Source organism: Boleophthalmus pectinirostris, unplaced genomic scaffold (assembly GCF_026225935.1).
Source record: "Boleophthalmus pectinirostris isolate CB_2022bp ecotype Guang Dong unplaced genomic scaffold, ASM2622593v1 HiC_scaffold_2, whole genome shotgun sequence".
Taxonomy (NCBI): domain Eukaryota; kingdom Metazoa; phylum Chordata; class Actinopteri; order Gobiiformes; family Gobiidae; genus Boleophthalmus; species Boleophthalmus pectinirostris.
The window spans coordinates 42,399,828-42,413,793 of NW_026571152.1; the positions used below are offsets into that span (position 1 = coordinate 42,399,828).

General features: G+C 44.2%; 1 protein-coding gene across 1 annotated transcript; it reads left to right on the forward strand.

The window, feature by feature from the left end:
* Positions 1-668: 668 nt before the first annotated feature.
* Positions 669-6,232, forward strand: LOC110167716 (NLR family CARD domain-containing protein 3-like). The gene is given in 7 exon segments (XM_055155923.1): positions 669-805; positions 1,050-1,181; positions 1,285-1,410; positions 1,753-1,822; positions 4,284-4,374; positions 4,448-5,225; positions 5,227-6,232. Coding segments are annotated over 7 exon segments (2,325 nt in total). The 3' UTR covers positions 6,218-6,232.
* The last annotated feature ends 7,734 nt before the right edge of the window (positions 6,233-13,966 follow it).

A 13,966-nucleotide genomic window follows, 5' to 3' on the forward strand; every position in this document is an offset into this window, starting at 1 on the left:
AACATAATAATAGATTTTCATCTTGTGAATGCTCAAATTTGTAAGTGAAACATTTTGTTCCTATAGCCCCCTAACTCTGATATATTTTTAAATATTTTTATTTAGACCTGGTCCAGACTTGGATCTTAGAAGACAAATAAACTTGTAGAAGTTAGACTGTTACAAACATATTGTGTAGGACGATATTGTTGATGATAGTACAGACAATAAACGATCATTTTTAAACTATTTCAATAAAGCAAAATGTTCAAACAACTATTCTAAACATACAATATGGTTCCAAACTGCAATAAATAAACAGCAGAATTTAACACTTTAGTAGTTTGTGTCTTTAATGAGCCATAAAAGTTATTTATTCAACACAAATTTCATCATCGAACAAAGTGTGAGTGAAAGTGTGTAGAAGTGAAAGTGTGGATCTGACACAGATGTGTGTCAGGGCCTGTCACATGACTCACTAAAAATGAACACAGACCGGTCCAACTAGAACTTCACTATTCTTTTATTCCACCTTTATACACTGGATACAACTATACACGGACTAAACCAGAACTAAACCAGGTCTGAACTAGGACTAAATCAGGACTTAATCTGGACTAAATTGTATCTGACACTATGGTCTCTGTTCTACACTAAGAGTCTACAGGTCTGTTTTTGTTTTATGGAAAATGGAAAACTTAGAACCCAGACTCGAACCAGACCCAGGACCAGGATCTGGACCAGGATCTAACCTGGACTGTGAGTCCCTGAGCAGTGACCGCTCCAAAGACCTGCCTGTGGAGTTTAAAGGACCTACTGGACTCAGGTCAGTCCTGTTTCTGTCACATTTATCAGAATGAAATGTACGAGTGTCGACTGGAGCAGACGGAGCACTTCCTGATCCAGAGCTCAGAGTTTAGTTTGAATTTAACAAAACAGAATCAGGAGGTTAATAAGAATAAGAATAATATACACTCTAATATGTTCTATTATATATAATATTTAATACAAACATTTGTTTGATTGGGGCCACTGCTCCGGTCTGATGGGCTCCGGGATTCTGTCTGCAGGGAAAAGAAAATAAGACCCGGACTCAGACCAGACCCCGGATCTGGACCTGGATCCAACCTGGACTGTGAGTCCCTGAGCAGTGACCACTCCAAAGATCTGCCTGTGGAGTTTAAAGGATCCACTGGACTCAGGTCAGTCCTGTCTCTGTCAGAGGACACTGGACACTCCACAAAGAGATGAAAAACTTAAAGTGCTTAAAGTGAATGCTCTAAAACCTGACCTCTGTCTGTACAGAAACATGAAAGAACCAGGACCAGAAACAGGACAAGGATCTGACCCAGAACCAGGACGAGGCTGTGAGTCCCTGAGCAGTGACCGTTCCAAAGATCTGCCTATGGAGTTTAAAGGATCCAGTCTGAGGTGAGGACAGCAGTGTCACACAAGTGCCACGTGCACGTGAGTGTGCTTGTGGGTGTGCATGTGAGCGCTCTTTGGTCCTTCAGTCCACAGTCTACACTCTCAGTCTTGTGTCTCTTGTCTCAGGTCTCAGTCTTGTTCCTTTGTGTCCACAGAGACGAGGGTCCTCTGTCTCTCTCCGGTCACATGCTCGAACACATTTTCCAGGTTTGTTTTCACCTGTCACTCTATAACACCTGTCACTCTATAACACCTGTCACTCACTCTACTCACCTGTCACGCTAACACCTCCAGGACACTCGTGTGCATGTAAAATCACGAGGATCCCGGTTATGAGCCTTACAGGTACAGGATAGTCATGTCCCTGCTGAAGTATCCTGGACATTTACAGACTGGTTTATATGGCACCGATAGGGCAAGAAGCTAAACACACAACAACTTTGATAACTTCAGGCTTTTTAATGGGTTTTAGCAACAAAATAGACAAATAAGGACACAGGATTGTGGAGCTCTGTAACAGATTCAGTAAAAGTCGTTTTTAACAGTTGAAAAATACAACAGTCTCACAGCATGAGTTTAGTCCAAGAGCAGCACAAACACACTGAAGGCACTGAAGTGAGTCTTGTGTTACAGTTTTTCTCTGTTGGTTTGGCTCATTTCTTGAAACAGAAATTACATTTTTAAAACTACAAGATCATTTGGCCAAACAGTCTGATAGTTTTGTGCAACATTACAGCTCAACAGCAAAAGCTCATATCTGTCCTAAAACTGTTCACACAGGCTTCAAAACCAGATTCTTTCTGGATGGTTCAGCACAACACCATAGATCATCTGCAAAAGCTCAGATCTCTCCCAAACAGTGTTGGGAAGGTGACTTTTAAATTGTATTCCCCTACAGATTACAGATTACATCCCCCAAAATGTAGTTTGTAACGTAATCCATTAAATTACTTAAAGTGAATAATGTAATCTGAATACTTTGGATTACTTGATTTGCTGTAGAGAAACAAAGACAAGGATATCTTCACAAAAAATGTTTTGTCTGCTAAAAGAAAATGAAAAGCCCAGACTTTACTCAACCAAATATAAAATATTATTGATAGAAGAAGAGGAGACGTGGTCCACACAGCAGGATTTAGTCCTGTTAAATCCTGTTTAGTCCTGGTTTAGACCTAGTTTAGACTTGGTTTTAGACCTGGTTTGGACTTGGTTTAGTGTCCGGCATTGAGTGGAATTACAGAGAAAAAAAAAAGGAACTAGCCCAAAATGTGAAAATAGAAAATACCGCTGTGTAATCCATTTATTTTAACAAAGTAACTGTAATCCAATTACCACTCACTGAAACAGTAACTGTAACTGAATACAGTTACTCATAATTTGTACTCTGATTACGTAACTCCGGTACATGTAATCTGTTACTCCACAACACTGCTCCCAAAACAATTTACGTGTCGTTATTTATGTGTCAGAACTAAACTCCTTCTCTTAAAAAACATCTTCCCTTTGGTCTTGTGTCACTGCAGGTTAAAATGACATGATGTTTTGTCTCTATGGCAGAGTCAATCTAACACAATACAATTATGGATAAAACTGAAAAAAAAAAAAAAAGATCCTCCAAAGTTTGACATCACACACACACTGCACTCACACCGCCAACAAAACTCTAACCATTTTATTCACACACATAAAGTCACTTCCATACATCAGTATATAAAAATAAAATGCATACAGTATTCTGTACATATACCAAATATAAACACAAACAAAAAAGAAAAAATTATCTCTAGCCTGGTCACTGTCATCACCCTCCCTCTCCTGGATGCCATCGTTCTCCTCCTCTTCTTCTTCCTCCTTCTCTTTCTCTTGCTCAAGCAGAAAGTTTCCCTCGTTCATTTACTTGGTGAGGTACCTCCATGTTCATACTGCAAATGGTCCTGGCCCTGCCCAAGCTCTTTATCTACATGTTTGGCAGCGTTCACAATCATAGACAGCACCTGTCAGGTAACTACAAAATGTTTGACTCGTCGTCTGAGATGTGGGAAACTCCTCCTTTGTTCTAATTCTAATAGTTTTAATTTCACCTGACTTAAAATGACTGTCATGAATTTATCAAATGTTCCAAGAAATTCATATGTGATGAACAGACTGTTGTGCAGATGATGACTCAGACAATGAAATGATGCTGACATGTTTTGGAGATGACAACCATCAGACTGAGAATCAGTTAATCAGTTTAGATCAGCAAGATTTATTTATTTGGAAAATTTACAAAATGTGGGTTCATTGTGTAAACTGTAGGCGACTTGTACAGAACCATGTGCAAAGATGCACTGAAACACTTGAGACGTGCACTAAGACATTTGCAATTTGATGAAATCAATGACAAATGTCATTCTGTTATGAACGACTGAAAGTTGGTTTGGAGATTTGTCTGTGTTGTTTTGAGAATGTCATTTCTGTTTCAAGAAATGAGCCAAACCAACGGAGAAAAACTGTAAAAGGTGGTTATATTAAACAGTGCACTGCTTTATTTGCTTATAGATATACAATTACTATATATAAATGAAATAAATAAATTATTTATTAATACTATTACTTAAAAGTCCTAATAGAAGTTTGACTCAGTTTGGGAAAGTTAATGCTCCTACTGTTTTTGTTACTTCAGTTTGCACATGCTCATCACTAATGGTGATAAATAAGAATACTGCGTCTACAGGCCACAGTATCAGATACTATCAGTGTTTACACAGATACTCACATAATCAGGACACTGAACAAACCTGATCATAACCGGGATACTCAAGTGTCTGTAGGCACTCAATGTGACGTCCCCAACAAGCATAAACAGGTAACATATGTGTGTGTTTTCTGTTGAGGAGGAGGAGAGCAGAGAGGCGGCTCTGACCATCAGTGTGGACTTCCTGAAGAGGATGGACCAGGAACATCTGGCCCACTGCCTGGAAAACAGTAAGAACAATGATCCATGAAGCCTGAGGGAACAGACCACAGCAGACATGTCATCTTCTCTTGTCTCCTTCAGGTGATGATGTTGGAGTGTGCACAGATAAACTGAAGCGTGATCTGCAGCAGAGGTTCAGCCGTGTGTTTGAGGGCGTGGCTAAAGCAGGAGACTCCACCCCCCTGAACCAGATCTACACAGAGCTCTACATCACAGAGGGCGGAGCCTCAGAGGTCAACCAGGAACATGAGGTCAGACAGATGGAGACGGCGTCCAGGAGACCTGTCGCTCCAGAGACCATCACATGTGAAGAGCTCTTTAAACCCCGCCCACATTCACCAGAGCCAATCAGATTGGTGCTGACGAAGGGCGTGGCCGGCGTGGGGAAAACAGTGCTGACTCAGAAGTTCAGTCTGGACTGGGCTGAAGGTCGGGCCCACCAGGACCTCCAGCTGCTGTTCCCGTTCACTTTCAGAGAGCTCAATGTGCTCAGAGACACACAGTTCAGCCTGGTGGAGCTGCTGCACCACTTCTTCAGTCCATCCAAACATCTCTGCAGCTTCCAACAGCTCCAGGTGCTCTTCATCTTTGACGGTCTGGACGAGTGCAGACTTCCTCTGGACTTCGCCAAAACCAAGGTCCTGACCGACCCCACAGAGTCCGCCTCAGTGCACGTGCTGCTGGTGAACCTCATCAGGGGGAGCCTGCTTCCCTCCGCTCTCCTCTGGATAACCACGCGCCCCGCCGCGGCCAATCAGATCCCTGCTGAGTGCGTCTCCATGGTGACAGAGGTCAGAGGGTTCACTGACCCACAGAAGGAGCAGTACTTCAGGAAGAGGTTCAGAGACCAGGCCACAGCCGTCATTCTCCCACATCAAGAGCGTCCGCAGCCTCCACATCATGTGCCACATCCCGATCTTCTGCTGGATCCTCTCCACAGTTCTACAGAAACTTCTGGAACAAACAGGCAGACCAGAGCTGCCCCGGACTCTCACACAGATGTACGTCCACTTCCTGGTGGTGCAGGCCAAAGTCAAGAACATCAAGTATCATCAGGGATCAGGGGAGGACCTTCACTGGACTCTAGAGACCAGGAAGATGGTGCTGTCTCTGGGAAAACTGGCCTTTGAGCAGCTGCAGAAAGGAAACCTGATCTTCTACGAGAGTGACCTGAGCGAGTGTGGGCTGGACGCTGCAGCGGCCTCAGTGTACTCCGGAGTGTTCACACAGGTCTTTAGAGAGGAGCCAGGCCTGTACCAGGACAAGGTCTACTGCTTCATCCATCTGACTGTGCAGGAGTTTCTGGCAGCTCTTCACGTCCATCTGACCTTCTTCATCTTTAGAAGGAACCTGCTGAAGCCACCACACTCTCCTGAGAGTCCAGACCCTGAAGTCTTCTACCGTTCTGCTGTGGACCAGGCCTTACAGAGTCCAAACGGACACCTGGACCTGTTCCTGCGCTTCCTCCTGGGGTTGTCTCTGCGGACCAATCAGAGGCTGCTGCAGGGTCTGCTGAGTCACACAGGAAGTGAACGGACCAATCAGGAGACAGTAAAGTACATCAAACAGAAGCTGGATGAAGAGGATCTGTCTGCAGAGAGAAGAATGAACCTGCTCCACTGTCTGAACGAACTCAACGACCAAAGTCTGGTGCAGGAGATACAGAAGAACATGACAGGAGGACGTCTCTCTGATACAGACATGTCTCCTGCTCTGTGGTCGGCTCTGTCCTTCATCTTACTGTCCTCAGACTCAAACCTGGAGGAGTTTGACCTGAGGAAATACCAGCGCTCAGAGAACGCTCTCCTGGGTCTGCTGCCAGTGATTAAAGCCTCCACCAAAGCCCTGTGAGTCCAGACTGTATTTAAACTCTTGTGTGGAGGTTCTAGTCTCTAATGTCCCTCTCTGTCCTCAGTCTTTGTGGCTGTGGTCTGTCCCCTCACAGTTGTGCTCCTCTGGCCTCAGTCCTCAGCTCCTCCAGTCTCACACATCTGGATCTCAGTCACAACGACCTCCAGGACTTAGGAGTGGAGCTGCTGTGTTATGGACTGGAGAGCGCCCCCTGCAGACTGGAGACTCTCAGGTGCGTTTCAGAACAGCTCCATGGGTACTGGGGAAAGGACAACAGGCCTAGCAGTTTGGCCTTTTTCAAGTTTGGGCCAAAGCTGAATAAACCAGGAGATACCGTACAGACATTGTCAGATGGGGTCAGTGACTGTTTCCTCTTGTCTCCTCAGACTGTCCTTCTGTGGTCTGTCTCCTCAGAACTGTGCTCCTCTGGCCTCAGTCCTCAGCTCCTCCAGTCTCACACATCTGGATCTCAGTCACAACGACCTCCAGGACTCAGGAGTGGAGCTGCTGTGTTCTGGGCTGGAGAGCGCCCCCTGCAGACTGGAGACGCTCAGGTGAGATGCTCCCATGATGCACTCTGCCCCTTGTGTCCACATGAGTGTAATGCTGTGTCTTTAGGCTGTCTGGATGTCTGGTCTCAGAGAGGGGCGGCGCTGCTCTGGCCTCAGCTCTGAGCTCCGCCGCCTCCCACCTCAGAGAGTTAGACCTGAGCTACAACCATCCAGGACCCTCCACCGAGCTCCTGACCGCTCTACAGGACCAGCGCCCCCTGCTGTCTGTCAGGTGAGAGAGAGAAGAGACGATGAGAGAGAAATAATCTTTTTAAAAAATTTTTTACTACTGAAAGCCCCAAGTGCCTCACATCACAGAACATTTAAGCGCAGGTACAGTTTGACACCGTTTAGTGAAATAAAATCACATCCACCACATTTCCCACACGGACTGTGGACATTCAGACACTCACCTGGTGGTCTCTTCCTGACCTGGTCCTAGTCTCTGACCCATGGTTCTGCTCTCTAGTCCATGGTTGATCTGGTCTTTGGTTTCTGGTTTCTGGTCTGGTTCCTGTTCCTGGTCTGTGATCTGGTCTAAACTGAACTTGTGTGTTTCAGGTTGGATCCTGCTGGAGAGCGCTGGATGGTCTCAGGTCTGAGGAAGTGTGAGTCTGTTTTTATTTCATTCACGCATTTATAGTTTTATGAATAATATTCTCACTTTTAAATATTTGTGTGTTTCAGATTCCTGTGAGTTTTCTCTGGACCCAAACACAGCTCATAGATATCTGCTTCTGTCCGAGGACCATCGGACTGTGACATGTGTGACGAACTGGCAGAAGTATCCAGGTCATGAGGACAGGTTCACAGACTTCCATCAGGTCCTGAGCTGCACTGGCCTGAGGGGGCGCTGTTACTGGGAGGTGAAGTGGAACGGGGAGTGGGTTTCTATAGCAGTGAGTTACAGAGGGATCAGACGGAGCAGAGAGGGACCAGGCAGAGAAGAGGGTGTTTGGATACAATGATCAGTCCTGGAGTCTGGAGATCGATGATGAACAATACACTGTCATTCACAACGGCAAACGGACAGATCTAACACGCACTGATCTCACACGCACTGATCTAACACGCACTCATCTCACAGGCACTGATCTAACACGCACTCATCTCACACGCACTGATCTAAGACACGCGTATCCAAGTTTTAGCAATATGGCTGTGTACGGTTCTGATTGGTGCAGTCCTCTAGAAGAATTAGCGCGGCCCCTGGCAGAATTAGAGTGTTCTCTGGCAGAGTGGGCGTGTTTCTGGATTCTGAGGCTGGAGTTTTGTCCTTCTATAAATTCCACTCTGCTAGTGCACTGCTTCACCTTCACACCTTCTACAGCACGTTCACCAAGCCTCTGTTTCCAGGGTTTGGACTGAAATATGATGGTTCTTCAGTGTCTCTGGTCTAGACTCACAGAGGACACACGATAGTTTAGTGGTCAGCACAAAACCAGAAGCTCTCAGGTTTAATGCACATATTATGTCTCTGCCTCGTGAGTTGCCCAAACTCTAAAACATGACCAATGGCTGTGTCTGAAAGTCCACACTATTCCCTACTTAGGGCACTATTTAGGAGTCACACCATTTTTACGAGTGTCCTACTCTCCAGTTTGTGAAAACGTTGTGCACTCAAAATGTCCCACAATGCACCTTGAAAAGTAATGGGCGTTAGACCGGATCACAAAGCATTCCAAGGGCGTACAGCAACAGGAGTTTAACTGGACACAACCCGACTGAAAGGCGCAGAGAAAAGCTATGAATTGAACTGAATAAGATCCTGAAGGAGAACAGAACTTTCAGTGCTTTAAAATAGCAACTGTTAGTAATAAAAAAGCTGTATTTTATTAATTTAATTTTTTAAGAGTAATTTCTGTAAATAGTAAATACCGTGGGACTTGAACGACAGATATTTTGTTGTGATGCTTTGTAATGACTTTCAATTGAAATTCAAGCACAGGTTTTCTACATATCCCGTTTTATTTTTTTCTCTCCACTACATCAATCTGCTCCGGGTCCGACCCTTCCGTTAAATTTTAGAACCTTTTGTGGACCGCGAGCCAAAACGTTTGCCCACCCCTGCTCTGTATGCATGTTCCGTTACAGCTGAGGCGGTTCTGTGATTGTGCACACTGTTGTTTTAATAAATCAGACTCCTTGATTCAAGACAACGTCTCAGTTCTTTTATTGTTTGTGGGTGAATTGTTTCGTGATGTTTTGAACGTTGCAGATGATTTACACAAACTTTAAGGACTGAACTTTGGTGGAGCCAGAGCTGAGCCAGGTCCTGGTTGTACCTCGGTGTTTAAATGGAGGAAGTTGATCCAGACACAGAAAGAACATGTAAACTCCACACAGACAGACAGACTCTTCACTGAACTCTAACCTGTTTAAACAATAACCCACACTCCAGGATCCAAACAGAAATTTGACGGTTTCACTTTCACGATTAGTGATGAGTGAATGGAGCCTCGTGAAGCATTGACACCTCAGTCGCAATATCGTCTCAAATGGTTGGACGTGTCTGAGGCCTCGGAGAAACACTGACCTCTAGTGGACAAATTGAACGAATTGAAAACCTAACAATAACAAAAATAATGATGATTTTAAATAATATGTAAAGAGCAACATAAATAGCAGCTGTAAATAAGAAAATAGGTGACCTTGTTCAAAGTGATCCCAAACCATGGATCTCTTTTTTCCAATTGTAGATGCCATCGAAAATGAAACAAATGCCAAAAGTCGCCAAAATCACCACTAACGTCACACAATACTCCTCACTACACAACATGTTTAAGAAATATTGGTGCATTGTGCGGGTTTTTCGGAAGGTTCAGTGCGTGTCCTAGAAAGAAGCACAAAAGATGGAAGGATCCGAGAAACAGGCCACTTTACTTCATCATTTTCCATTGAGAGGGATTCAGTGTTGATTACCAAGTACAACTGCCACCCTGGAACGACGCCTCTGCCCAACTCACAATGAGGGGGAGCTTTATACCACACATCTGACAAAACATTAACTTGTTGATTTAGCATATACAGCAAGAAAATGAACAATAATGCTGACCCGGTGCACTTTATCATGGGTGGGTACATGCCACGGGGTCCACATACATCAGTTTTCTGCTTCGTGGCATCTCAAAGTACAGAAAAACATGTCTTTTATAGAACTATAGATAGTCATACGTGTTTTTCACCCTGTTGTCACTCCAAGGTACAAGATATTGGGTGAATCAGCATCGACACAGAATATTTCCCACAGCATCTTTTAGACTGTAGCAGTTTAGTGCTTGTTAAACCACGGGAGTGCGCTGAACACTCTGAACACAATCGATCGTAGAGCGGAACATTTGCTGAGCCAATGAAAAGCTTCGATACACTGAAGCGATCGACACGCAGAGCGAAGCAGCAGGGGAGGGACCGACACTTCCACACTTTGGTCACGTGAGCGGCTGCTGCGAGACGAGCTCCGAGGCAGAAAGAACGAGACGTGCTCCGGAGCTCCGACTCATTTGCCCGTCACTATTCACGATGTATAATGTTCAATTCAGTCTTTATAAAGAACACATAATATCTGGTTCATAGTAAGTAAGTATATAAAAATAAGAAGAATAAAATTTAAATATACAATGATCTGATTGTTCAGATTTATGGCTCGAGACATAAATGAATAAATACAACATCTGATCGTGACGACACAGGGTCGTTTTAATGAGGACCTGGACACTGACTTATGCAAATGAGGCAAGAATCGTAGTGTTTTTGGGCGACTGTTGTGAAACCCTTTGTGAATGTTCAATGTTCATTTACTGCAGCTACAATCCCCGATTTGACCACATGGTCTAACCTGTGTGTCAGTTTGGCCAAGTGTCAGAAAAAGTGTTGTGGGAGGCAACGGTTACCATTAGGATCAGTAGCTGATGAGTGTGTGGTTTAACACCGACTTACCGTCACATTTAGGCGACGTCCACATGACACGTGTCGTGACACCTGGATTTTTATTAGGCCCGAGCCCCGACTGGGCGTAGGGCCCTATTGCTTCCGCTCAGCGAGCGATGGGGAGCGACGTGCGCATGTCCGAATGTGACAAGACGACATGCACTATGTCCACGGTCGCCCCGGCAGAAACAGCAGTATCCCAGAACCCAGCCAAGGCCTGGCTCATATTTACTACTGCTAAATGAATGGAAGTCAATGGGAGGTCATAGGGGTGACCCCAGCGAGATGGTCCAGACGCGCCCGTCACTCACCAATGACCCACGGTGACATGGGGAAGCGAGAGCTTTTTCAAAAAATGATATAAATGTTGTTCTAATGTTTTCGGATATATTGTTTTTGCTCGAATTATTATTATTTTTTTTTTTTTTATTTCTTTTCTGCTCTTTTGAGCTCTAATTTGACCCCCTAAACACGTTCAAAAACTCACCAAACTTGGCACACTATTCAGAAGTGGCGAAAAATTCGATAAAATATAGGTTTCGTGCACGGGCATAAAAAAATGGCGACAGAGCGCCACCTGGAAAAATGCAAAAATTTCGCGCCTATGGGAGATGCCCCGGTCAACTTTGTCGTAGAGCCACGAAATTGGGTACGCACATTCGTCATGTCAAGACAAACAAAAAATATTATTATGGCCACGCCCCTGACACACCAGAAGGCGGCCATCTTGGATTGAAATTTGAGTCCACGTTTTCGCTGACGTTGCATTTGAACGAACTCCTCTGAAGGTGCTTCACCCACAGGCCTGAAAATCACCGTACATCATCTAGACAAGTGGAACATCTAAAGTTAGCTGATTTTTTTTGATAACTGTCACGGTTTACGTGCGGCGAGGCCGCAAAATTTGGTCAAAATTTCACCTAATTTCAAGGTGACATTATTTGCTCCTGTTCGCACAGACTTAGTCCCATCATGCTGAAATTTGAATCACTAATGTGTGATCTCAGTCTGAATATAATACACTATAAAACATATGAAAAGTGAACACTATAGCGCCCCCTACCATAGGCATGAAACGTCAACATTGTCGGATCTGCACCAAATTTGGGAATTACATTTTATGCATGATTACGAGTAAAAAAGTATATTATGGACATGGGGAATTTTTCACTGTTGGCCAGTAGGGGCGCAAAGACTCTAAAATTTGGCATCTATGGGAGACGTCCCGGTCAACTTTGTCGTAGAGCCATGAAATTCGGTACACGCATTCGTCATGTGAAGACAAACAAAAAAATGTATAATGGCCACGCCCCCTGATAAACCAGAAGGCGGCCATCTTGGATTGAAGTTTCAGTCCGCATTTTCGTTGACATTGCGTTTGAACGAACTCCTCTGAAGGCGCTTCACCCACAGGGCTGAAAATCACCGTACATCATCTAGACAAGTGGAACATCTAAAGTTAGCTGATTTTTTTTGATAACTGTCACGGTTTACGTGCGGCGAAGCTGCAAAATTTGGTCAAAGTTTTGGCGAATTATACACATACTTAGTCCGATCGTGTTGAAATTTGAATCACTAATGTGTGATCTCAGTCTGAATATAATACACTATAAAACATATGAAAAAAACACTATAGCGCCCCCTACCATAGACATGAAACTCAACAATGTCGGATCTGCACCAAATTTGGGAATTAAATCTATTTAATAACTAGAAGAAAAAACATATATTGCTGACATGGGAATTTTTTCAAGGTTGGCCAGTAGGGGGTGCAAAGAACATCTAAAGGCGTACTGTGTCATTTTTGCCATTTGCAGGCACAGAGTTTGCGGACACAGCGTTTACGGTATGGTGTTGGCGCGGGCACAGTATTTGCGGGCACGGCGTTCGCGGGCGCGGCGTCCGTGGGCACGGCGTTCGCGGGGGCGCGGCGGGCGAGGGCCGTTCGACGCCGCTTGCGGCTTTTAATTTCTTTTTTTTTTGCAGATTGAAAAAGATTCACATCCAGACGACAACGAGCACTGAGTGAAAATGATGTAATACATCTGCCACACCTGTATGTGGCGCTGTTAACAATGATAATAATATTTAATAATGCAAATCCCATCAGTTTTTTTTTTTTAAGGTGATTTTGTTTATTTTAGAAGTATCCCACAAATATCACTATTTTTGTTTTGCAGTTAAACATCAGTTTTTGTTTTTAGTCATAAGATTTGGATGAGAATTATTAGAATAACTTGATCTGAAAATCCATCAGTTTAATGACCCGTGTGTCTTTGTTATTGATCCATGTGCGTGATCTGTGGTGCGTGTTGTTAGCATTGGCGTTAGCGGTGTGTCTCGGTTGTTGGGCGACAGGAGCGACTCCGTAGGCTTCACCTGTCACATTTCGGCAAACGTCTTATGGTCTCCGGAGGCGAGTTCGAGGGCTGCAGCCTTCGCTGCATCGGAGAACCCTGACGATGACGGGGTCGTAACATCATCGTTTTCCAAAAGCTGCAGTTTGCTTGACAACACGACAACGCAACACCAGCTCCGTGTGGACGAAAGGCCAAAACCAATACAAACTTCACCGTTTCAACCAAAAAACGTGGACAGGCCCTTAAGGACGCGTCTGTGGTGCCACACTTATGCCCAACATACGGGGTGTTTCCACGGCCAGTTTTAACTCCTGCTTAAAGTGTATGTTTGTTAAGGACATCACAGTCGCATTAGAGAAGTCAGATGCTTCGAGTGTTTCAGCACAAGTGCCAGTTTTCAACAACTGTCTGCAAAAAAATAAGCTACACACATAAAAACTGACAAAACACATTAGTTACAAAAACAGATAAGAAATAAACAACTTTATTACATTTTCAGAGAGAGCATTTTTGGTTTGAAAAATACAAACATTTTAATAACTTTTAATTTGTTGATATTTGTTTCTACTTCTAAATCTGCTGGTTGCACTTCCACAGTCTGGGTCTTTGTCAGAGAACGAGGACTGAGCCAGAGTCCGGTTCACTGGGACGACTCAAGGACCACGAGTAGCTCCTCTGGTAAAAACTCTGTGTGTGCAGTTTATACTAATTCATTTTTCAGTGGTTTACCAGAGTTAAGGCACTAACTAATAATTAAAGATTATTAAAATTGGTAAAATTTTCAAAGTTAAAGAAGTTAGCAATTGTCAATCTGTGTCATGAACAGAGAGAATGAAGCGGTGGCTCGTGTCTCTTCTGCTCTCAACAGTCTGGAGTCTAGATCGTCGTCTGCATGTGTGAGCTCCTGTCCT